We start from the raw sequence: 21879 nt of genomic DNA on the forward strand, positions 1-21879 counted from the left end.
GTTTAAAGTATGCATTGTAACAATTTTAATGGAATTACATAAAAGTTAGTTTAGGAGAAGATCAACCAGCGGAGACCTGTTGCTTCAGTACAACATGGCTGTGGCACAGGGGGTAGAGTGGTTGTCCTCTAACCAGCAGGTCGTCGGCTCGATCCCAGTCTTTCCCATCATGCTGACGTGTCCTGGGACACTTCACTGGAGAAAGCGCTGCTCAGACGTGCTGTGAATGTTTTTAAAATACATAAACACAGAGCTTCCACTTTCCCTATCATGCTATGATCATGTATGTTTGTATTTCGTCCTGTATAAAAAGTTTTATTGAATTTTATAATCTGATGATTAACAGACAACTCGAACAGACTTAGAACAAACTTTTATTTTGTAGAAATATAAAAAAGTACAAATTTACTTTACACAAACAGAATCCCTTCAGAATAAAAGTCCCCTTGTGTTTAAACACGGACACATGAAAACCAACAGAAAACAGTTGAAAGAATTAAAGCTGAAAACATCCTGAAAAGTTTATTCAACAAAACTTTGTATTCAAAGTATTCACATCTTTGACTTGAATGATTTCTGATTCATACTGTTTTGATTTTGTTTGGGAGTTCTACTGACGACTACATACTGATATACTATGTACTGTAAATACTGTGTGTACTCTACTATACTGTACATACTATACCACGTTTACTATATACTGTACTATATATAAAATGTATGTACTATGTGCTGTATATACTAAGTACAGTATGTACTATATAAAACTGTTTATATATGTAGTAAGTAGAGTATGAAGTACACACTGATTCAGTATTTACTACATATGTTCAGTGAGAACTGCAACAATCAATCAATTCAAAAATCCGGATTCTGTTCTTCGTTGTGTTTTTAGAGGAAACACTTGAACCCGATCATGAAAATACCAATTAGCTGTGTGCTTTTATATTGAAGTTTCAGTGTATTCGCCTGATTCTGAGTATGTCATCATAACAGACAACTTCCTGAATAAGGCACCGGAACAGCCAATCAGGTGGCAGTTCACAGAGGCAATTAAAAAGGCTGAAGACGAAAGAAAAGAACAAAAGGAAGAGAGAGAGGGCGGCACAGGAAGTTGGTCAATTACACCTAGTGTAAAGCCAGCCCCCCTTGATGTAGGCCCCGCCCACATCAACAGAGCCTTCAGTTGGTCAGTTTGACTTTTTCAATGTCGGAGATTAACGTCCTGGCCAAGTAGATCCCAACCATCTGAAAGAGACAGACAGGTGGTCAGACAGGTGGTCAGACAGACAGGTGGTCTCAAAGACAAAGAGACAGACAGGTGGTCTTACAGACAAAGAGACAGACAGGTTGTCAGACAGACAGGTGGTCTCACAGACAAAGACACAGACAGGTGGTCTTACAGACAAAGAGACAGACAGGTGGTCAGACAGGTGGTCAGACAGACAGGTGGTCTTACAGACAAAGAGACAGACAGGTTGTCAGACAGACAGGTGGTCTCACAGACAAAGACACAGACAGGTGGTCTTACAGACAAAGAGACAGACAGGTTGTCAGACAGACAGGTGGTCTCACAGACAAAGACACAGACAGGTGGTCTCACAGAAAAAGAGACAGACAGGTGGTCAGACAGGTGGTCAGACAGACAAAGAGACAGACAGGTGGTCTTACAGACAAAGAGACAGACAGGTGGTCAGACAGACAGGTGGTCTCACAGACAAAGAGACAGACAGGTGGTCTTACAGACAAAGAGACAGACAGGTGGTCAGACAGACAGGTGGTCTCACAGAAAAAGAAACAGACAGGTGGTCAGACAGACAGGTGACTGTGTCAGTTTATTTCTGTGTAGTTTTATACATAAATATATTATGTGTGCCACACACACACACAATAAGGAAAAAACGAGAACAAAAATCCGATAACAATAGATTAATGTAGATTAGCTGCAGGTTAGTTATATACGAGTTGTGTACGAGTTGTATACGAGTTGTGTATGATTTGTATACGAGTTGTATACGAGTTGTGTACGAGTTGTGTACGAGTTGTGTACGAGTTGTGTACGATTTGTATACGAGTTGTGTACGATTTGTATACGAGTTGTATACGAGTTGTGTACGAGCTTTATACGAGTTGTGTACGAGCTGTCAACGAGTTGTGTACGAGTTGTGTACAAGTTGTATACGAGTTGTGTACGAGTTGTGTACGAGTTGTATACGAGTTGTGTATGATTTGTATACGAGTTGTATATGAGTTGTGTACGAGTTGTATACGAGTTGTATACGAGTTGTGTACGAGTTGTGTACGAGTTGTGTACGAGTTGTGTACGATTTGTATACGAGTTGTGTACGATTTGTATACGAGTTGTATACGAGTTGTGTACGAGCTTTATACGAGTTGTGTACGAGCTGTCAACGAGTTGTGTACGAGTTGTGTACAAGTTGTATACGAGTTGTGTACGAGTTGTATACGAGTTGTGTACGAGCTTTATACGAGTTGTGTATGAGTTATATACGAGTTGTGTACAAGTTGTGTACCAGTTGTGTACAAGTTGTGTACCAGTTGTGTACAAGTTGTGTACAAGTTGTATACGAGCTTTATACGAGTTGTGTACGAGTTGTCAACGAGTTGTGTACGAGTTGTGTACGAGTTGTGTACAAGTTGTGTACAAGTTGTGTACAAGTTGTGTACAAGTTGTATACAAGTTGTATACGAGTTGTATACGAGTTGTATACGAGTTGTATACGAGTTGTCAACGAGTTGTGTACGAGTTGTGTACGAGTTGTGTACGAGTTGTGTACGAGTTGTGTACGAGTTGTGTATGAGTTGTGTACAAGTTGTGTACAAGTTGTATACGAGTTGTATACGAGTTGTGTACGAGTTGTGTACGATTTGTGTACGAGTTGTGTACGATTTGTGTACGAGTTGTGTACGAGTTGTGTACGAGTTGTGTACAAGTTGTGTACAAGTTGTATACAAGTTGTATACGAGTTGTATACGAGTTGTATACGAGTTGTCAACGAGTTGTGTACGAGTTGTGTACGAGTTGTGTACGAGTTGTGTACGAGTTGTGTACGAGTTGTGTACGAGTTGTGTACGAGTTGTGTACGAGTTGTGTACAAGTTGTGTACAAGTTGTATACAAGTTGTATACGAGTTGTATACGAGTTGTGTACGATTTGTGTACGAGTTGTGTACGATTTGTGTACGAGTTGTGTACGAGCTTTATACGAGTTGTGTATGAGTTGTGTACGAGTTGTGAATGAGTTATATACGAGTTGTGTATTAGCCGTGTGTGTTACCTGCAGCAGCGAGATCACGATGAAGACGATGGCCACCGTGTACAGGTTTCCAGGTAACCAGTCCTCCAGCGCTGTGATACAACCTTTAGTGAAGATGTGATCACTCCACTCACTCTGCACAGGAACACAACGTTACACAACATGCTCTTCTGATGAGGTTGTCACATTTCCTGTTAGAACCTCACCTCTGGTCGGCCCCTCACGTCGTAACCACACTGAGTGTTCACCACCGAATCCTGAACAAACACACAACGTCAGGAGAACCTTTGTTTGTAAACTGCTGAAGGATGAAATGGAATCCAACAGAGGGTTGTAGGTTCACTTCATACAAATTCTGATCGGGGATCTTTTCCTTAATCCCTTGAGAACATTGTTATTGTGATTAAATAAATCAGACATACAAATAAATATGGTTTCAAAGGGGCTGCAGCAAAGCGGCACTATGTTAGAGTTCTATTAGAACTACTCACTCGGACCTCTACTCGAAGTCTCCTAGTCAGAATCTGTAGTGTTTAAAATGATTCACTTTGAAATGACCAGATCTGAGATGATGAAGTGAGGAGGAGTTTATTTGGGCCTAAGTGGAAGTATGCAACCATGGCGACCAGTTCTGTGTATAGATCAGTCTTGATCAGAAATCCACTCACAGCTGGATCTGTGACGCAGCAGGAGAAAGGGACTCCACACTTCTCCCTGCTGCGATGGGTTCCGTTACAGCTGAAGTAAACGTTCCGTTCCCAGTCGTCGGGTTCCTGAGCTCCACAGCAGTGGTTCTGTTTCAAGAGCAAATTCATCAAGCACATGAGAAAAGAACCGTGAGCAGCAGAACCTTTGTTATTGAGGTGAAATAGAATAAAACCGTCGACTTTGGCGAGTCACCATTTTCTGCAGCGAGTCGATCAGGTTCTGCAGGTCGATGTCGTCTCGGTACGCTTTGACGTTCGCCAGGAAGAATTCGTTGATCCAATCTCTGACCTGACTCTGAAAAACCACCGTCAGCACCGCCGCCGTCAGCTCCAGGAAGAAAATGAAGCCGATCACGCCTGAAAACTGACCACGACAGACGTAGAAGACGTTTAACAAACTGAAGTGTACAGACGTTTGTAGCGTACAGATGTGTATAACGTACAAACTTAAGTAGACAGATGTTTTCTCTGAGAGCTCCCACACAGCCAGCGAAGCCCAGGATGAAGGTGACTCCACCGACCACCAGGACCAACCACACGGGGTCAAATCCATGAAGCCGGGTCACCTGGGTGAGGTCCACGAGGACGCCCTGTGAACAGATGTTCAGGGATTAAGATGGAGACAGATGTTGATGTGGTTTCTACTGTTCTTCCTGACATTGTGTGTTTATTCACTTTCTCACTCCAGGCCCAGAAACCAACCGCGATGAATGCGACTCCAGCCAGCTGCAACACAAACACACCAGCAATTAGACATGAGCACACGTATGTGTCCAGATGTTCATATATGTGAGCAGACAACGTGCTGCTCTGGTTCTTTCCATGTACCTCGTCTCTGCTGAGTGTGTGTGTGTGTAAGTGTATGTGTAAGTGTGTGTGTGTGTGTCTAGCTTTGTGTCAGCTCCACACTCACTCCGACAAATACGTCAAATATAATACGGTTTTATTTTAATAAACCTAAAATGAGAAAATCCTTTGATATCAAACTGAGAAAACATCTGAGGCTCAGGATGTTTCATAACAGCTCACTTCCTCTTCAACCACACAGGAAGTCATGACATCACTTCCTCAAACCGCAGCCAACCAGGGCAGTTACATGTACATATTAGTACATCTTTAAATTTTCCACATTCGTGTAACGTCACTGTGACCTTTGACCACTGACGTACAATCACTCCATCTTGAGTCCAAGTGAACATTTGTACCAAATGGGGAGAAATTCCCTTGAGAAGTTCTTGAGGTCTCGATCACGGGAACGGGACGGACTGACAAACTAACATAATGTGAAAATATGGTTTTATCATGCAAAGACAAAGATCGCTAGCATGCTAGCGCGTTGGGATACTTTGTTTTAAGGTTGCTAATTGAAAATCATACCAAACTGAGATCATCATTATCGGAATTTTTACATCTTATTAATGGAGAAAGTACATTGTGGGTCTCTCTTCCAGCTTGGGTGGTTCACAAGGCATTCTGGGTCACCCTAGGTTCGAAGTGAGGGTTAGGGTTACCCCTCTGTCCAAAAGGCTACAGGGACAGCCCGAAGAGGAGGGGCTACGGGCTGAAATGGGATTGGGCCTAAAGGCTAATGTATGCTTCTCTGAGTCCGTTACGGACACTTTCTGATTTATAGTTCTCCAGTGCTGAAAACAAATTCGGTGCCAGAACAGTAGGTCGCGCAACGGAAGACGAGCTTAGAGAAGCCTACCTCACGAGCTCTCAGAAGAAGTCCACGTTCATTATTTACCTGCTCCCGGCTTTCCTCACACACAGTGTACAATGGCAACTCAATAAAATGAAGTGACACCCAGTGGGTCATAATGCTTTTGTTATCGTTTCTTAGCGCAGCAGTTCCCCGGTATTGTTTCCGAACTGCGTTGCTAATTCAACAGCTTGAAGCTACACAGAGGCAGCTAGCCCCCCCCCCCCCCCAGCTTCCACACACAGTCAGCAGGGACTCCCGATACTAACTACTACCAAGTGTTTGCTTCTAACCTGTCAAACAGTCTCATGATAGCCGTGGAATTAGAGTCGTGAGAGCGTGTTTTTGCACAGTTACATCAGTTAGCATGGTGGCTAGGACGCTAGCGCCGTTATGAAAGTTCTTTATAACCGTATGTGACCGTACACACATGCCGTCAGGGCTCTAACCAGCCACCGTCAGCCGGACAACTCCGCTGGCTTAACACAAATTAATCGTAGAATCGTAGTTGTGATTTACGTTTATTGTGATATAGGAAATGAAACAGGAAGTTTGAGGTCCGGAAATGATGTTGTTCCGAAATACTGTCGTCAGCGGACCAATCACAGCCAAGGGCTATCCGTAGGCTCTCCGCCATGCCGACGTAGATAGAAAAATCCGAGCTGCACAAAAAAGAGGAGGTTCCACGGCGAAGAAGGCGGTCCTATCTGTCCGTCAAAACGGAGAAGCATACATTGGCCTTAACACATGATACCATGGTTCAGAGGAAGTGATTGGTCAGTGGGCGGAGCTTTACAGTGAGTGATCTGTCCAAGTGAACCAGGAGCAGGTCAGCTGATCATTAAAACTCACCAGCAGGTAAACGTGTAAACAGCAGGTTGTCATGTGATCAGTGTGACATGTGATGATTGTAACATATGATCATGTGAACGTGGACTCACCCAGAAGATGATGTTGTAGCTGAACATGAGATATTTGTAGCAGCAGCTCACCTCAGTGTTTTCATATCGATAATAATACATCTGTCAATCACAACATGCTCTCGTTAAATATGAAGTGGTACATATATCATAGACAGAAATTTACAGAGATATATTCCACATATCCATTTATATACACATTCAAATATTTACAGATATATTTCACAGATATTTACTTACATGTTCTAAAAACATTAACATGTTCTGCATGTATGTTTGTCATATATATGATCTCCCTGTGTCCTGGAGAGGATCGTCACATGGGACTGATCTTCATCACTGATCACTAAGTTTCTATTTGACTCGTGTTGAGTTGAAAACAGGAAGTTGATCCTTTTGAACATCTGTGAGACACATATCATGTGATTGATTGATATTGGATCCATGTATATATTTACATATGTTCCTCATCTAGATTCACATGTATGTTCTAAATGTATGTTCTACATTAGTGCTGTAACGATTCTCAAACTAAGACTGAAATCTTAGTCCGATCGTGGGTTTGTATTATGATTCCAGAAGACAGCGCCCCCCCCCCCCCCCCCCCCCCCCCGCAGCCTGTTGAGCTCTCGTCACGCTCGACAGGAAGCAGCTGGGTCTTCACAGAGTTAGGGTTAAAGTTAGAGTTAGAGTTTTAGAGTTAGAGTCCGGGGCCTTGTTTATTAAACAGAGTGTAAGATTCATAACAACAGTCTACGTGTGCATGTGAACCTCATGCCCCGCCCTCTACATTTTAAATGTCACTGAAAAATAATTTACACTCACTGGATGAAAACTACAGTGGATCAATAATCTGCTTCAGTTCACCTCCTCAGGTCTGCAGGTGATCTCTCTCTCTATCTGTCTGTCCATCCTCTCTCTGTCTGTCTCTCTCTCTCTATCTGTCTGTCTGTCTGTATCTCTCCATCCTCTCTCTCTCTCTCTCTATCTGTCTGTCTCTCTCTCCATCCTCTCTCTATCTGTCTGTCCATCCTCTGTATCTCTCCATCCTCTCTCTCTCTATCTGTCTGTCTGTCTCGCTCTCCATCCTCTCTCTATCTGTCTGTCTGCCTCTATCTCTCCATCCTCTCTCTCTCTCTCTCTCTGTGTCTGTCTGTCTGTCTGTCTCCATCTCTCTATCTGTCTGTCCATCTGTCTCTCTCTCCATCCTCTCTCTCTCTCTCTCTCTCTCTCTCTGTCTGTCTGTCTGTCTGTCTCCATCTCTCTATCTGTCTGTCCATCTGTCTCTCTCTCCATCCTCTCTCTCTCTCACTATCTGTCTGTCCATCCTCTCTCTGTCTGTCTGTCTGTCTGTCTCCATCTGTCTGTCCACCCTCTCCCCGCCTGTCTGTCTCTGTCTCTGTCTCTCTCTCTCTTTCATGTGTTGTACTTCCTCTAACAGAAAAGCCGACACACTGTTAGCAGTTAGCTCCTGTAGGCTAACCAGTTAGCATAGCGGAAGCTAGTCATTGGATGAAACAGAAACGTGAAGGTTTGTTTAAACCTTGACACGCGTGTCTCCTCAGGTCAGAGGTCAGGGGGCAACGCGTCCTAGCTGTAGTTACGTTATTAAACTTCACCGAGACCCCGAGGAGCCTCGGTGTGTTGGAGGCTAACAGTACAAGCTAATGCTAACACACAGAGTGACGCGAGGAGCAGGAGCAGCTGAGTGGACACGTGTGACCAGGTGTGAACGCGTGTGACCAGGTGGCAGACACCAGGTGTGAACACGTGAGTCTTACCTCTGCTCGCGTTGATCTTCTGTTTCTGAGGGAATCAAACCAACACACTCCGGATGAGGCTTCTTCTTCTGCCCTCTGCACAGCTGTACACACACACACACACACACACGAATACAAGTGATGCCGCCTCCGTCTGGACAGATGAAGAACTGCAGAACTCTTTATACAAACTAAACTAATATCTAATACGTTTTGATCTGTCATTTTCTTAAATACGTGTTATATAATTCGGTGTGTGTTTGTAATGTTATGTTTTATATTCCAACAATACAATTAAATCATATTTTATTATACTTTATTATGTTATATTATATTTTATTAAATTATATTATATCATGTCATATCATATCATATCATATCATATCATATTATATTATATTTTATTATATTTGTTTATATTCAATTATATCATATTTGGTTATATATGTTATATGATATTAAATCATATATCATATTTTATTATATTATATATTATTGTAAAGTTGTGTGTTTGCAATGTTGTGTTTTATATTCCAACAATACAATTAAATCATATTATATTATACTATATTATGTTATATTATATTTTATTAAATGATATCATATCATATTATAACATATTTGTTCATATTAAATTATATTATATTTGGTTATATATGTTATATTATATTAAATCATAGTATATCATATTATAATATATTGTATTATGTTAAATCATATTTGGTTATATGTGTTATATTATATTAAATCATATCACATAGTAAAGTTGTGTGTTTGTAATGTTGTGTTCTCTTGTCCTGTATAGATACTTCAGAATCATGTCATTTAGCTGACGCTTTTGTCCAAAGCGACCTACATTTTTAGTCCACTCAGCATTTATGAGGGGCCAATTTTGGGATCAGTATCTTGCCAAAGACACTTAGGCATGCAGATGGGAAAGAGTGGGATTCGAACCAGCAACCCTCTTGTTGCAGAACACCCGCTCTATCCCCTGTGTCGTCCTCAAACTCCTCTTCAATATCCATCACTTCTTATAGTTTGTGTTCAGAGCTTTTTTATAAACTCTGTTCATCCGACCTGGTTTATCTGAGCTGAAGGTTTTGCAGTCAATGTTTTTCATCAAACCAAATAGAATTCAGTCAAAAGTCAATGTTGACCCACAGAGAAAGACAAACACCCCTCGGCATTCTGGGACGTCTCCCTCACAGCTTTATTTCACATTATGTTCCATTAGTTTCCCGGGCTGTGATTGGTCAGGCGTTGCAGCGGCTGGTGTAGCAGCAGGTCCATCCGCCTCTCTGGCAGTTCTCCAGCCGAGTGCAGCCTTTCTCACCGTTATCTGCAAACAGGAAATTCATCATTTGAGATTCAAAGTTCTCCCCCGGTACGTTTTTGAATCCGTGTGATCACAAACATTCAGATTTGGAGAATCATTTAATGTCTATAAGTTCAAAACCACTTCCAACTTTTAATCTTTCCTTGATCAATGTCAAAGTTCACAAGGAATTATACTGCAAATATGATTTAGTTCAAATTCATCTTTCTATTCATATAGCTGCAGTTCCCTGTTCACAGTGTGACTGATGGTTTCCATGTTTCTGAGCTTGATGTGAAGGACTCACCTCGGGTGTAACAGGCCTGTTTGACTGCGCTGGAGCAGTCGAGCAGCATGTTGTTCACCATCAGAAAGTCCTCACCATAACACTGGATGGAAAACTGTTGAGCTGCAACACAAACACAAACAGGTCGCACACAGCTGAGACACGTGTTGAAGTGAGGAGCCTTCAGAAGACAGAGAGCAGCTACCTGAGAGCAGCGGCAGCAGCAGCAGCAGCAGCAGCTGAATCTTCATGGTTCTGGTTTTCTGTTCGTGTGACTGAAGCTGAACTGACGAGTGAACGACTCCGGACTTTATCTGACGCAAAACACACAAACACAAAGGTTCACTGAACCGTCACAAACTTCTGTTGTTTGACTAAACTTTGATCATTCCTGGATTTGATGAGTCAAATCCAGGAAGGGTGGTTCTGCTGAGTCATGATCAGTGTCTGTGAGTTTTACGTAACAGGAGTGTTCATTGGACGTGTCTGCGAGGGGCCTTCTATAAGGAGTCTATGTCTATATTAAAAAGATACAAGCATGTGTTTTTATTACATGAACGAATACATGTATATCATGAATAGAGCTTAACCCTAGTTATCAGGGCAGATTTGGACCAACACAGCGTCCACCTATCAGGAGTCTCTTAGAGAAAGAGGCGGAGCCTGGTTTGCAGTAATCTTCGTTGTGAAGTGTTTCAGTAAAGTTCCTGAAGACGAATCAGGGGCGGGGACATGCAGGTGATGATCAGGTTTTTGTCCAAACATCTGCAGCAGGAGACATTATGACTCAGTGACGTTCTGAATGTGATGCAGCGTCATGGTGTTCCAGCTTGGTACCTTCAGTTCCTTCAGCTCTTTGTTCCACTGAAGCTCCTCAGCTTCCCTGAGGCTGCTTCTTCTTCTCGGGAACATCTCTGTGGTGCCACCCGTCGTTCTCCTGGTTCCCTCGTGGTGTTGTTAAAAAAGTTTTTTACTCAAGGTATGGTCCTGAAATGTACAACTACAAAGAAGTCATTGATAAATAAAGATCCTCAGATGATACATCTAACGCGTGATGTCCTTGTTTGTGTTGTTTATTAAACAAACACTAATAAATATGTTAAAGTGCAGATGGAAGATCGATGCCTCTGATTGGCTCCTTCCTCTCAGAAGATAAGATACATTTATTGGTCCCACCGAATGCAAATGGGGGAATATGTCCTGTGCTTTTGTCCCATCTGGTGAACACAGGAGGACACACAGAGCAGTGGGCAGCCATGCACAGCGCCCGGGGAGCAGGTGTTGGAGGAGTAAGGTGCCTTGCTCAGGGGCACTTGGACAGTGGGGAACAGATCCAAGTATGTTTTGTGTTGTCACTCCGTGGAGTCGAACCAGAGACCACCGTTGGATTCTCTGCCATAAGTCCACCGCCTCTCCCAGGCCGGGACTGAAGTCATGTGATCAGTAAATACATGGCTGATATGCAGAGCATGCTGGGAAATTATGGGGCCAAATCAGGGCCAAATGTTTTGATCATTTGAAAAGATGGAAATTGAAAATGTTCAAATGTGTTAATTGTTAATTGTGTTCAGTTAAAATGATTGATTGATAATTGCTTTATTCAATTCAGATCTATGTTCTTTCTGTCATGGCGTGATATTAATTTCAGATGAAAACAGAAAGCTCCTCAACAGAGGTTCAACAGGAAGTCACTGTGCTGACAGGAAGTGATGTCACACTTGTGAAGAAGAGGCTGATTGGCTGGTGTGTGTCTGATGTGTGTGGTTTGTCAAAGGAAACAAACAAACTTGTTGCACAAAGACAGTGAAGATGGGAGAGAAGCTGCTGCTGCTGCTGCTCGCCGCCAGCGCCGCTCTGGGTAAGATCACTTCCTGTTTCTCTCAGACTCTAAAACATAAGATTTAATGATTCTGATCCAGAACTGTCAGCTGGAAGGTTCAGCAGCAGGAAGTGATGTCACAAAGTGATCAGACCCTAACTCTGATATCACTTCAACACAAACTCTGAGTGAAAGAATCAAAAAATCAAATCTCGTTAAGCGGCGTTGAGGAAAAACCAGTGGACAGCAGGAAGTGACGTCATAACTATAATCATCATTATAATGATGAAAGTAAATAACCTGAGCTCAGAATTTCACCATGTGTGAAGTTAAACTGCTGAGTCATCTTTTCTTCTTCTTAAAAGCAGAAGCTGGATGAAGTGAGTCTGATGTGTGAGCGTCTGTTCTCTGTGACTCTGGTGAGTGGCTTCCATCTCCTGAGAGAACAACTGACTGAGAGTCACAGACACAACCAGCTGAAGAGTGAAGCTGACCTCCGATCAGTTCAGCTTCACTCTGACGTTATTAACAACCAGAGTTTATCTCCAGTATTCAGCAGGAAACTGTTAAACATGAAGATTTGTTACAGCTGCTGCTCTTCAGGTTCAGGAAGCAGAGGATCATGGGTAATATGCAGCATTCAGGGCTCAACACATTGGCTCACTTTGTGTGGCCGCAGGGGGCGCTGTTGCTCAGTAACTGTTTTATAGTGCTGCTTTAATGTCCGATGTTCAGGGTGACGTCACTGATGGCGTCACTTCCTACTTGTATAAAAGCAGCTCTATAATATATATGATTATATTACAGTTATGCAGATGATACCCAACTGTACTCACTGCTAATGACCATAATATATTTTTATTTTTTGTAACTTTTTTTATTGATTTTCAAATTTAGAAACAATTAGTCATTCATCCAATACTTGTTATTGTTGCCAGTTAATAACAAAGAGATGAACAAACACCCCCCCCCCCCCCCTTCAGCGTTAGAATCCTGCACTGAGGGAAACTGGTGCAAATAGATGAACAGTGTAAGATCTCTCCCCCACATCACTGGGAATGGGCTCACCCAAATCTGTCTCCCAGCACTTGAACAGAGGCTGTGTATGTTTGAACAAATAATAAACATTGAAACCAATTTATTATGAATACAGAAGAAGCTAAACTAGAGATCAAGTGAGGAAGAGGTGAGTGCAACAAGGCTTCACTGATCCTGGATGAGCGCACTTTGCCTCCATAACCAGCCATGATGGGGGGGGCCTCTATATCCTCGTATCGAAGCCAAAGTTCAGCGACACCTGGTGGTCAGGTCTGTCTCAGACACAGATGAGCTGATCAGAGGTCAACGGTCACCGTGGCCTCATATTATTGGTGGAGGAGGGGGTGCAACTCATAAACATCAGCACTGATGATGTCATCATCAGTCTGCTTACATCGTCCTGACGACAGTGATGAAAATTGATTTGAACAAACTTTTGATATTTTTCCGGTTCAGAGATGAGTGTGATCGGCAGCCTCCATCATGGCCTCCATCATGGCCTCCATCATGGCCTCCATCATGGCCTCCATCGTGGCCTCCATCGTGGCCTCCATCATGGCCTCCATCATGGCCGCTCCATGCCCGGCTCTCTGTCCAACATCAGCAGGGACGACCGCAGCCTCCAGCAGGTCGTGCTCGCCGCCGCCTACTCCTTCAACAACCAATCAAATGATGCCTTCCTCTTCAAGCCGTCTGCCATCCGCCGAGCGCAGCGACAGGTACGACAACAGGAAGTGACACGACGCAGGAAGTTTGACGGATGTAGAATATCTGACGGATTTTAATCTTTTACACTTAAATTCATTTGTGTTTTTATCTTCAATCATAAAAACAGGTCGTTGAGTTTGAGCTTTAAAAGGAATTTAACTTCACTATTATGATAAAATCATAGACAAACTTCACATGACTTTAGTATTTTGTTAACATTTTTTTAAAGTTCTGTGTAAATAAAGTTTATCATGTGTCAGATCATGTGATCCTTGAGCTCAGGCTCCAGATGTTCCACGGTGACAGATGTGTTTGATGTTTCAGATCGTTAAAGGAATTCGTTACATCGTCGATTTGGACCTTTCCAGAACGGTTTGTCGTAAACGAGACGACGACAGCGACTTGTCGAGGTGTCGCTTCCAACCCGAAGGTCGACTACACCAGGTCCGACAGTACTTTGACTCTGAAGTACTCCATTACATTACTGCATCACGTGATCAGTAACATGTGAAACTGTGTTTCAGGTGTTTCAGTGTCACTCCGTCATTTGGGTGATTCCCTGGAGACACGAGACAAACATTCAGATTTTCTTCTGTAAATCCAGAAGCTTCCGGATCCGATGAACCACGTGGTCACATGGTCTCACCTGTCCGTCATCGAGTCAACACTTTGCAAGCAATAAAAGCTGTTTAATAATAATCTGCTTATTTCATTTACATAGGAATGATGATCTCATTGAGGTGAAAGATCAGTTAACTTAATAATTCACATTTAGTTTTCACATTTTCAATCGAAATCTGAATTCATCACTTTCATGATTTTAGTCAATTTTAGGATATTTTCTTGTAAAAAGACTAATTTCAAGATTCTTTCTCAAAACTTTTGATTAATACTGAGCGTATCGGAGGACACGAGAGATGGTTATGGAATCGGGACGTCACGATCGTTTATTTTCCTTCACAATTTTCTCTATCGATAGAACCCCTTTCCTTAAGAACCCTTTCAAAACAAGAGTCCCAACCACCAACCTGGTTATAACAGGAAGTAAACATCAACCTTCAGTCAAGTTTCAAATAAACCTGAAAACATCAGTTGAAAGTCTCGACCATCCTTCGGGGTATTTGCTGCAGACAGGTAGAGGACAGTGAGTTGTTAGTGGTTTTATTATGGAAGGTTGATGTGTATAAGCAGGTTGGTGGTTGGGACTCTTGTTTTGAAAGGGGTTCTAACGGAACCGTTCTAAGTAACGCTAAACGTCACTATCTCGTAAAAACAGGAAAAAAAAAGTTTGAAAAACAGGATTTTTATATATATATTTATCTTTATCTGTTTTTCAGAGAGATACATTTTTTTTTTCAAGTGAATGCAATACGCCTCCGTAGATTAACCTGTAATTATATAAATAACTTTATAGACATAAAAAACTTGATTATTGAATTTGCTAGTATCTCCTTTTAAATCGTTTCTAATTAATTTTCTGAATAAATAACCAGGATTATTCTATTTTCATAGAAACACATTTATTGATCGATCAGATCTGATCTCAAAACTAAAATAAACACAAATGTTGAGTCTGATCCGTCGTCTGCGTCGATGAGTCATCGACCTCCGTCCTGCGTCCTCGTGACATCATTGGTCCGGTCCATGCTTCGTCCTGATGTCACACGCCATCTCCGTCTCTTTGACTCACAAAGGTGCGACAGCGGAGTTGTGTTGTGTGTTCTTACACCTTGCGCAGGTCGAGTTTGGCGATGTACGGGGAGCGGAAGGAGCCGAGGTACAGACTCCCGTCGTGCTCGTGGACCTCGCTCACGTACGCCGCCACCAGGCCGTTGGGGTCGTGGAAGCTGCGTGTGCAGATCCCGCCTTCGTGAAGCTCCGCCACCAAACTGTAGCGAGGGACGAACTTGGTCAGGACGTCCTGACTGAAGAGCTGCAGACGAAGGACGAGGGAGACAAAGGCGTCAGTTGTGTGTTGACTCTGAGCTGCCCTCTAGTGGACGTTCTCTTTAACATCCAGGTCATTGTACAGGACACATCACTCAAATACAGGAAGTGACATCATTTAAAATACATTTCGTCAGTTTTCAAACATAATCATACGGGCAACAATTAGCAGGCTAAATCGTCTCGATAGTAAGACCTGGACCTGGACCTTGATCTTGATCCATATCTAGTCCTGAACCTGGATTAAGATCTGAACATGGACCTGGATCTGAACCTGAAAATGGATCTGGATCTGAACCTGGATCTGCTCTGACATCCAAGACGTGGACCTGGATCTAGATCTGTACCTGGATCTAGATCTGGTTGTTTTACCTTGAAGATGAGCTTCTTGATCCAGGGTCTCTGGGACAGGAAGTCCAGCATCGAGAATCCGGGGTTCGGCCGCACCGCTGCCATGGCAACCCAGTAACCTCCGCTGGAGCTGGGCCGGATGTTGTCGGGGAACCCGGGCAGGTTGTCCATGAAGGTGTCCATCCCGCCTTTGTTGAGCCCGGCCACGTGCACTCTGCTCCAGAAACACATGCACACAGCTGGTGACCTGAGAGAATATGACTGACAGCAAACTGCTGGAGATTTATAATAATATTAATAATAATAGATTCTGTACTTCCTGTTTATTACACATGTAAACTTCATTTGACTCGGACACGTCTGAACACACACAGGAGAAAGTCCAGGATGTGGACACATTGTGAAGGACGACACCTGTGTGTTCACCTCAGTAACAACTGGTCCACACACGTCCTGGACTAGAGGGTCCAGAGGACACTGAGGACTTTCTATGACCCTCTGGTGGCTGCTGCTGGGTTCTATGCCACAGGCTCCGGGGGTGTGATGCACTGAGAGACACTATTTGCACAGTTTCTCTCTTATGCACATTTCAGATCTATTTTTTAAGGCAGAAACTATTTGCACACTTGATTTTGTCGTACAATCGTCTCACTCTTGTGTACAAACGATTATTTTTACTTTCCATGTACAATTCATCCTCTGTGGACAGATTGTTGAAACTTTATTTAATAACATTTTTATTTAAACTTTTAAATTCTTTATTTTTATTTAAACTTTTAAATTCTTTATTTTTATTTAAACTTTTAAATTCTTTATTTCTTGTCTGCCTCGCTCGGACCTGCTGTAACCAGTGAGTGTCCCCGATGTGTGGATGAATAAAGTTCCGTCTATTGAACCTCTGCTACAGGACGTCGGAGCTCCGCCCACGTGACGAACCTGCGAATCCGAGCCATGGTGGTTTCAGCCACTAACACCGACTCCTCATCCGGCAGCAGCTGGATTCCATTTGGAAACCTCAGGTTGTCCATCAGCACCGTCACTTCTCCGGTTTCTGTGTCCAACTCCAACACACTGCAACACAACAGGAACTGACTTTTAATGTGAAACACAAAACTAAACCAAGGTAAACTAAACTAAACCAAACTAATTAAACTAAATTTTCCAAAACCAAGCTTAGCTAAGCTAAATTAAACTAGCATCCAACAAACTAAACAAAAACAAACATAACTAAACAAATAAACTAAAAATAAAATCCAACTTAGCTAAACTAAACCAAACAACAACTGAACAACAACAGCAGACTTTAATTTGAAAACCTGCAGGAAGTGAAAATACACAATTACGTTTCGGTGAAGAAGTGTGAACTCTACATTTTGATATTATGTTAACGACCTAAAGTGTGTAGACATAATAAATGTGCTGGGTGTCACGTGTGTGTTTCCCGTTGTGTGCATCGTACCGTCCGTCAGCGGTGGCCTCCATGATGAGGTGCAGGTAATCTCTGCGCTGCCACCTGCTGCTGGAGTCAGTGAAGTACACCTTCTTCCCGTCCTGCGTCACCGCCACGTCGTTAATGAACGACAGCTTCCTGCCGGCGACGATCTGCCCCCCCGACACCAACGTGGTCGTCTCACCTGAGACGAGACAAAGCTAAGAGGGCGAAGCTCCTACTGGGGACACGTCCCTTCACACGCTAACCGTCCTCACCTGTGGTGGGGTTCACCTCAAACAGACCCAGGTAGGCGTCGGCTACGATCAGCGTCCCGTTGGGTCCGACCCGGATCCCCAGAGGTCGACCGCAGCTCGACTCCTCATCTGGAGAACCTGCAGGAAGCGACACAGCGTCAGGACAACGCAGCGTTTCACCTACAGACACTTCAACACATCACACTACTTCAAAAAAACCTTATTAAAATGATCAAAGTTAAAATCTACTTAAACTGATAAAATACAAAACTAAACATTCAACCAAACTAAACAGAATCAAACTTTATTTACAGCTTTTTCAATATGAACATTACATTTAAATAAACTCAACTTCAAACTAAACCTGGTCAAACCTTTATTTAACCGTTTCATGAATATTCCTCTCACCACAGGGAAGTTTCCCGAGTCTCGTCACTGTGTGGGTTCTTCGACCAATCAGCTTCACAATTTTCCCGTCAGCTGTTCCCGAAAACAAAACATCTGCAGAGACCAACATCCGTCAGATAAACTCCTCTAATCTTCACATTGAACTAAAGTCAGTTTCAGCTCTCAGTCTTTCTCATGAACTTCATCTCTGAGCAGGAAACATTCAATAAAACTTTCTGATGTCGTTATCAGCTCATTCAGCGATAATTATTTTCATTATCATTGATCTTTCCAGTCACTTATTAACAAACAAACAAGAAAAAACAGAAACACATTAACAAAAGAAAAGTCCGAGGTCCGAGGATGGAGCCCTGAGGAACTCCTGATCCAGATTCAAAACATGAAACACAATCAAACTAAGTGACCTCCAATGTTGGCGATGGACTCGGGTCCGAGGATCTGGTCCTCGAAGAGTCTCTGAGCCTCCCGGAGCTTCAGGTTCGGTTCCCAGCAGCCCTTCATCTGCGGAGGCTCCTTCAGCCTGCAGCACACATTACAACCAGCAGGGGGAAAGCAACCACATATTTATTAAACTAAAAGCTTTGTTTTTAAAATGTTTTTATTATATGTATATTTTAACTATGAATTCTGTCACATTTTGCATTTTACTTAAATACTTATTTTTCACATTGCAAACTTTTTTCTAAAATTTATATCAATATTATGACTTTACTCTTTAAACTGTACGACTTCTTTTCCTTAAAATGTAAATAATTGTTAACCTTTTTATTAAAACTACTTTATAAAATATTCATTCTAAATATTAGAATTTCATAAAATATACTGCTCACAAAATAAGAAGGGAGCATTTAATCATCACAGAATCACAGCAGTAAAACGTCAGCGATCAAAGTGAGCATCCGAAGAACCAGTGGTTGTGATCCAGTGGTTGTGAACCAGTGGTTGTGAACCAGTGGTTTTGATCCAGTGGTTGTGATCCAGTGGTTGTGAACCAGTGGTTTTGATCCAGTGGTTGTGAACCAGTGGTTGTGATACAGTGGTTGTGAACCAGTGGTTATGATCCAGTGGTTGTGAACCAGTGGTTATGATCCAGTGGTTGTGAACCAGTGGTTGTGATCCAGTGGTTGTGAACCAGTTTCTGCTCTGCTTCAGTTTCCTAACCCTAACAGGTGAAATGGAGGCAGAAGCAGGACATGTTCTTAACGTGTTGTCCACAGACAGCTGCTCTCTGCGCCTCCTCCCTGACTCCTTCTAGTTCTGGGTTCTGCTCCTCCTCACTGCTGGTAGCATGAGGAGCTACCTGCTGATCCATCAGGACACATGGTACACAGGTGTTCTGGATCTATATGGTCTGGATCTATATGTTCTGGATCTATATGGTCTGGATCTATATGGTCTGGATCTATGAGGTGTTTTCTAGACTTGACGACACAGTTTCACATTCACACAGTGAATCTATAGCAGCTCTTTTTCGGGGCCACATGTTATGTACATGTATGTAGATTAGCGTGTGACTCACGTGAAGGCATCGGGTTGGATGGGAGACTCCAAGATGAGGACGAAGACGAGCAGAGGAAGAAGCAGGAATCCACCGAGAGCGAGGAGCGTCACCTGAAACACCTTTCCACTGTAGGTGCTGGAACAGGAAGTGACAAACAGGAAGTGGCTGATTGAACATTTTCCCTCATTCATCAGTCACTGTTCGATTTCGAATCAATATTTATTCTTCTTTCTTCAGATTATTGGCAGATAGCAACCATCAAGGTGCATTACTGGACCTACTGTGTCTCTTCTTAGGTTGTTGGTCTTCCTACCTGAGGACATGAGGACCTGAGGTCATGAGTATATGAGGACATGAGGACCTGAGGACATGAAGACCTGAGGTCATAAAGAACTGAGAACATGAGGACCTGAGGTCATGAGTATATGAGGACCTGAAGACCTGAGGTCATAAAGAACTGAGAACATGAGGACCTGAGGACATGAGTATATGAGGACCTGAAGACCTGAGGTCATGAAGACCTGAGGACATGAAGAACTGAGAACATGAAGAACTGAGAACATGAGGACCTGAGGACATGAGTATATGAGGACATGAAGAACTGCAGAATTAGTCACTTAAAACCAATTTCTAGCCCCGCCTTTTTCCACTTGCGTAATATCTCAAAAATCAGACATGTCCTTTCACAAAAAGATGCCGAACTAAACTTTGCAGTAAGTCGTTAAAGACTCTACAGCTTGTCCAAAATGCTGCAGCACGTGTCCTGAAGACAACCAGGACCAGAGACCACATGTCTCCTGTGTTAGCATCGCTACACTGGCTTCCAGTTAAACAGAATTTAAAATTCTCCTCCTCACCTTCAAAGCCCTAAATAATATAGAGCCTTTTACCTTAAAGAGCTGTTAGTACCTTATCAACCCTCTAGAGCACTCTTAGAATTCAGGCTGTCGTCTCTAAAGTCTCTGAAAGAAGAGGAGGAGCCAGAGCTTCAGCCATCAAGCTCCTCGGCTGTGGAATCATCTACCACTTTCAGTTGGGGAGGCAGACACCATCTACCATGTTTCTGACCCTTGACCCCTTTGCTTTATCGCCTGCAGATCCAGGGCCTCTGTGGCCGCACCATGGATTACGACTTGTGGATCGCGTGTCAGAGGTCGCAGTGGGGGATCCAGTTTGGTGGATTCTATACTAGAACTGAGGACATGAGTGTATGAGGACATGAGTATATGAGGACATGAAGACCTGAGGTCATAAAGACCTGAGGACATGAAGAACTGAGGACATGAAGAACTGAGGACATGAAGACCTGGGGACATGAAGACCTGGGGACATGAGTATATGAGGTCATGAAGAACTGAGGACATGAGTGTATGAGGACATGGAGACCTGAGGACATGGAGACCTGAGGACATGGAGACCTGAGGACATGAAGACTGAGGACATGGAGACCTGAGGACATGGAGACCTGAGGACATGAAGACTGAGGACATGGAGACCTAAATCAAAGATGAATTAATGAAAGATCAGTTTAAATGAGAGATCGATCATGACCAGATCGGGACCGGTGGGGACCGATCTGTCCCCGGTCTCCGCTGCTGTCAGTCGGGTGATGGAGGGCTGTGACGCGGCCTCCGGCAGGTTCTTACCCGGGACCTTTGTACCGGTGCTCGTGCAGCTCGTCGGTGAGCACCTGCGGTCGGTGCTGCCGCCGGAAGCGGAGTCCCTCAGACTCGTTCATGACGCTCGGCTCGGTTCGTAGTTCCGGACTTGGACCGGAGCGCTGCGATGAGATGAACCCGGAACACAAACAGGAAACAGGGACCGAGCATCAGCAACAACTTCCGCTCTGCTTCAGAATAAAAGTCCCACCAACAAAACTGTCATCAGTTTGCGTTTTTAAGAAAAATAAGCAAATACATAAATACAAAAATGTATTATAGAAAAATATATTTAATGAAATAATGTGAACAGATAGATTAAAACATGTCCATCATTTATTTCGTTATTGTATATTGAACACAAAACATTCACAAGTTGTGTTAAAACTGTTAAAGGTGTTTGGACCAAATGAATGAATCTGTTTACAGGACGAGTGGACGTGAAGTGAGGACACGTTAGAAGAACATGATGTGGACACACACCGACTCTGAGGACACACACTGTCTCACTGACTCTGTGGACACACACCGACTCTGTGGACACACACTGTGGTGGACACCTCTGACATCACTACTCTCAACACATGGACCTATCTTCAGGAAGCTGGTGACATGGTGTCCTGGGGACTGGAGGAGTCTGGAGAGATGAGTTCCACTTCACCGACCAGATGTTGATTTAAACTTTGGTGAGGGCCGACTGAGTGTCCCCGATAACTGCAGATCTTGTCTCGTGGTACGTCCCCTGGGGGTCAGACCTGGTTGGGACCTGGTTGGGACCTGGTTCAGACCTGGTTCA

General features: G+C 43.2%; 4 protein-coding genes and 1 long non-coding RNA gene across 5 annotated transcripts; 2 read left to right on the plus strand and 3 right to left on the minus strand.

Annotated features, from left to right (window-relative positions):
- Positions 1 to 361: 361 nt before the first annotated feature.
- On the minus strand, positions 362 to 9443 carry tspan14 (tetraspanin 14). The gene is made up of 10 exons (XM_062401204.1): positions 9223 to 9443; positions 8388 to 8470; positions 6628 to 6708; positions 4660 to 4710; positions 4428 to 4574; positions 4178 to 4348; positions 3946 to 4071; positions 3484 to 3534; positions 3299 to 3412; positions 362 to 1248 (listed from the first exon to the last, which is right to left on the minus strand). The coding sequence occupies exons 3-10, from the start codon at positions 6706 to 6708 to the stop codon at positions 1183 to 1185; spliced, it is 807 nt and encodes a 268-aa protein (XP_062257188.1). The 5' UTR covers positions 8388 to 8470; positions 9223 to 9443; the 3' UTR covers positions 362 to 1182.
- On the plus strand, positions 1336 to 1823 carry LOC133966323 (uncharacterized). The gene is made up of 3 exons (XR_009923940.1): positions 1336 to 1449; positions 1494 to 1633; positions 1690 to 1823. It is a non-coding gene; the product is annotated as an uncharacterized LOC133966323 (long non-coding RNA).
- A 105-nt stretch (positions 9444 to 9548) lies between the features above and the next one.
- wu:fj16a03 (uncharacterized protein LOC335475 homolog) lies at positions 9549 to 10330 on the minus strand. Its single transcript, XM_062401205.1, has 3 exons — positions 10173 to 10330; positions 9989 to 10090; positions 9549 to 9705 (listed from the first exon to the last, which is right to left on the minus strand). The coding sequence occupies exons 1-3, from the start codon at positions 10216 to 10218 to the stop codon at positions 9620 to 9622; spliced, it is 234 nt and encodes a 77-aa protein (XP_062257189.1). The 5' UTR covers positions 10219 to 10330; the 3' UTR covers positions 9549 to 9619.
- Positions 10331 to 11671: 1341 nt separating this feature from the next.
- Positions 11672 to 14231, plus strand: LOC133966267 (cystatin-F). The gene is made up of 4 exons (XM_062401113.1): positions 11672 to 11825; positions 13281 to 13543; positions 13857 to 13976; positions 14057 to 14231. The coding sequence occupies exons 1-4, from the start codon at positions 11777 to 11779 to the stop codon at positions 14153 to 14155; spliced, it is 531 nt and encodes a 176-aa protein (XP_062257097.1). The 5' UTR covers positions 11672 to 11776; the 3' UTR covers positions 14156 to 14231.
- Positions 14232 to 15035: 804 nt separating this feature from the next.
- apmap (adipocyte plasma membrane associated protein) lies at positions 15036 to 21253 on the minus strand. The gene is made up of 9 exons (XM_062401112.1): positions 21072 to 21253; positions 19444 to 19560; positions 18329 to 18444; positions 17925 to 18017; positions 17538 to 17654; positions 17290 to 17464; positions 16767 to 16901; positions 15852 to 16044; positions 15036 to 15465 (listed from the first exon to the last, which is right to left on the minus strand). The coding sequence occupies exons 1-9, from the start codon at positions 21161 to 21163 to the stop codon at positions 15256 to 15258; spliced, it is 1248 nt and encodes a 415-aa protein (XP_062257096.1). The 5' UTR covers positions 21164 to 21253; the 3' UTR covers positions 15036 to 15255.
- Positions 21254 to 21879: the final 626 nt, after the last annotated feature.

This window comes from Platichthys flesus, chromosome 12 (genome assembly GCF_949316205.1).
Source record: "Platichthys flesus chromosome 12, fPlaFle2.1, whole genome shotgun sequence".
Classification (NCBI taxonomy): Eukaryota; Metazoa; Chordata; class Actinopteri; order Pleuronectiformes; family Pleuronectidae; genus Platichthys; species Platichthys flesus.

Bases quoted from the DNA above. Each gene is read 5' to 3' on its own strand.
- tspan14 (XM_062401204.1), bottom strand. From the start codon at position 6,708: ATGTATTATTATCGATATGAAAACACTGAGGTGAGCTGCTGCTACAAA. The intron at 4,711-6,627 runs GTGAGTCCACGT...TTTGTGTTGCAG, and splicing joins GCTACAACATCATCTTCTGG to CTGGCTGGAGTCGCATTCAT. The intron at 4,575-4,659 runs GTGAATAAACAC...ATCTGTTCACAG, and splicing joins TCTGGGCCTGGAGTGAGAAA to GGCGTCCTCGTGGACCTCAC.
- wu:fj16a03 (XM_062401205.1), bottom strand. From the start codon at position 10,218: ATGAAGATTCAGCTGCTGCTGCTGCTGCTGCTGCCGCTGCTCTCAG. The intron at 10,091-10,172 runs GTAGCTGCTCTC...TTTGTGTTGCAG, and splicing joins GCTGCTGCCGCTGCTCTCAG to CTCAACAGTTTTCCATCCAG. The intron at 9,706-9,988 runs GTGAGTCCTTCA...TCCTGTTTGCAG, and splicing joins ACAGGCCTGTTACACCCGAG to ATAACGGTGAGAAAGGCTGC.
- LOC133966267 (XM_062401113.1), top strand. From the start codon at position 11,777: ATGGGAGAGAAGCTGCTGCTGCTGCTGCTCGCCGCCAGCGCCGCTCTG. The intron at 11,826-13,280 runs GTAAGATCACTT...TTTCCGGTTCAG, and splicing joins CGCCGCCAGCGCCGCTCTGG to AGATGAGTGTGATCGGCAGC. The intron at 13,977-14,056 runs GTCCGACAGTAC...ACTGTGTTTCAG, and splicing joins CCGAAGGTCGACTACACCAG to GTGTTTCAGTGTCACTCCGT.
- apmap (XM_062401112.1), bottom strand. From the start codon at position 21,163: ATGAACGAGTCTGAGGGACTCCGCTTCCGGCGGCAGCACCGACCGCAG. The intron at 17,655-17,924 runs GTGAGAGGAATA...CGCTTCCTGCAG, and splicing joins ACTCGGGAAACTTCCCTGTG to GTTCTCCAGATGAGGAGTCG. The intron at 16,902-17,289 runs GTACGATGCACA...GTTGTGTTGCAG, and splicing joins GAGGCCACCGCTGACGGACG to TGTGTTGGAGTTGGACACAG.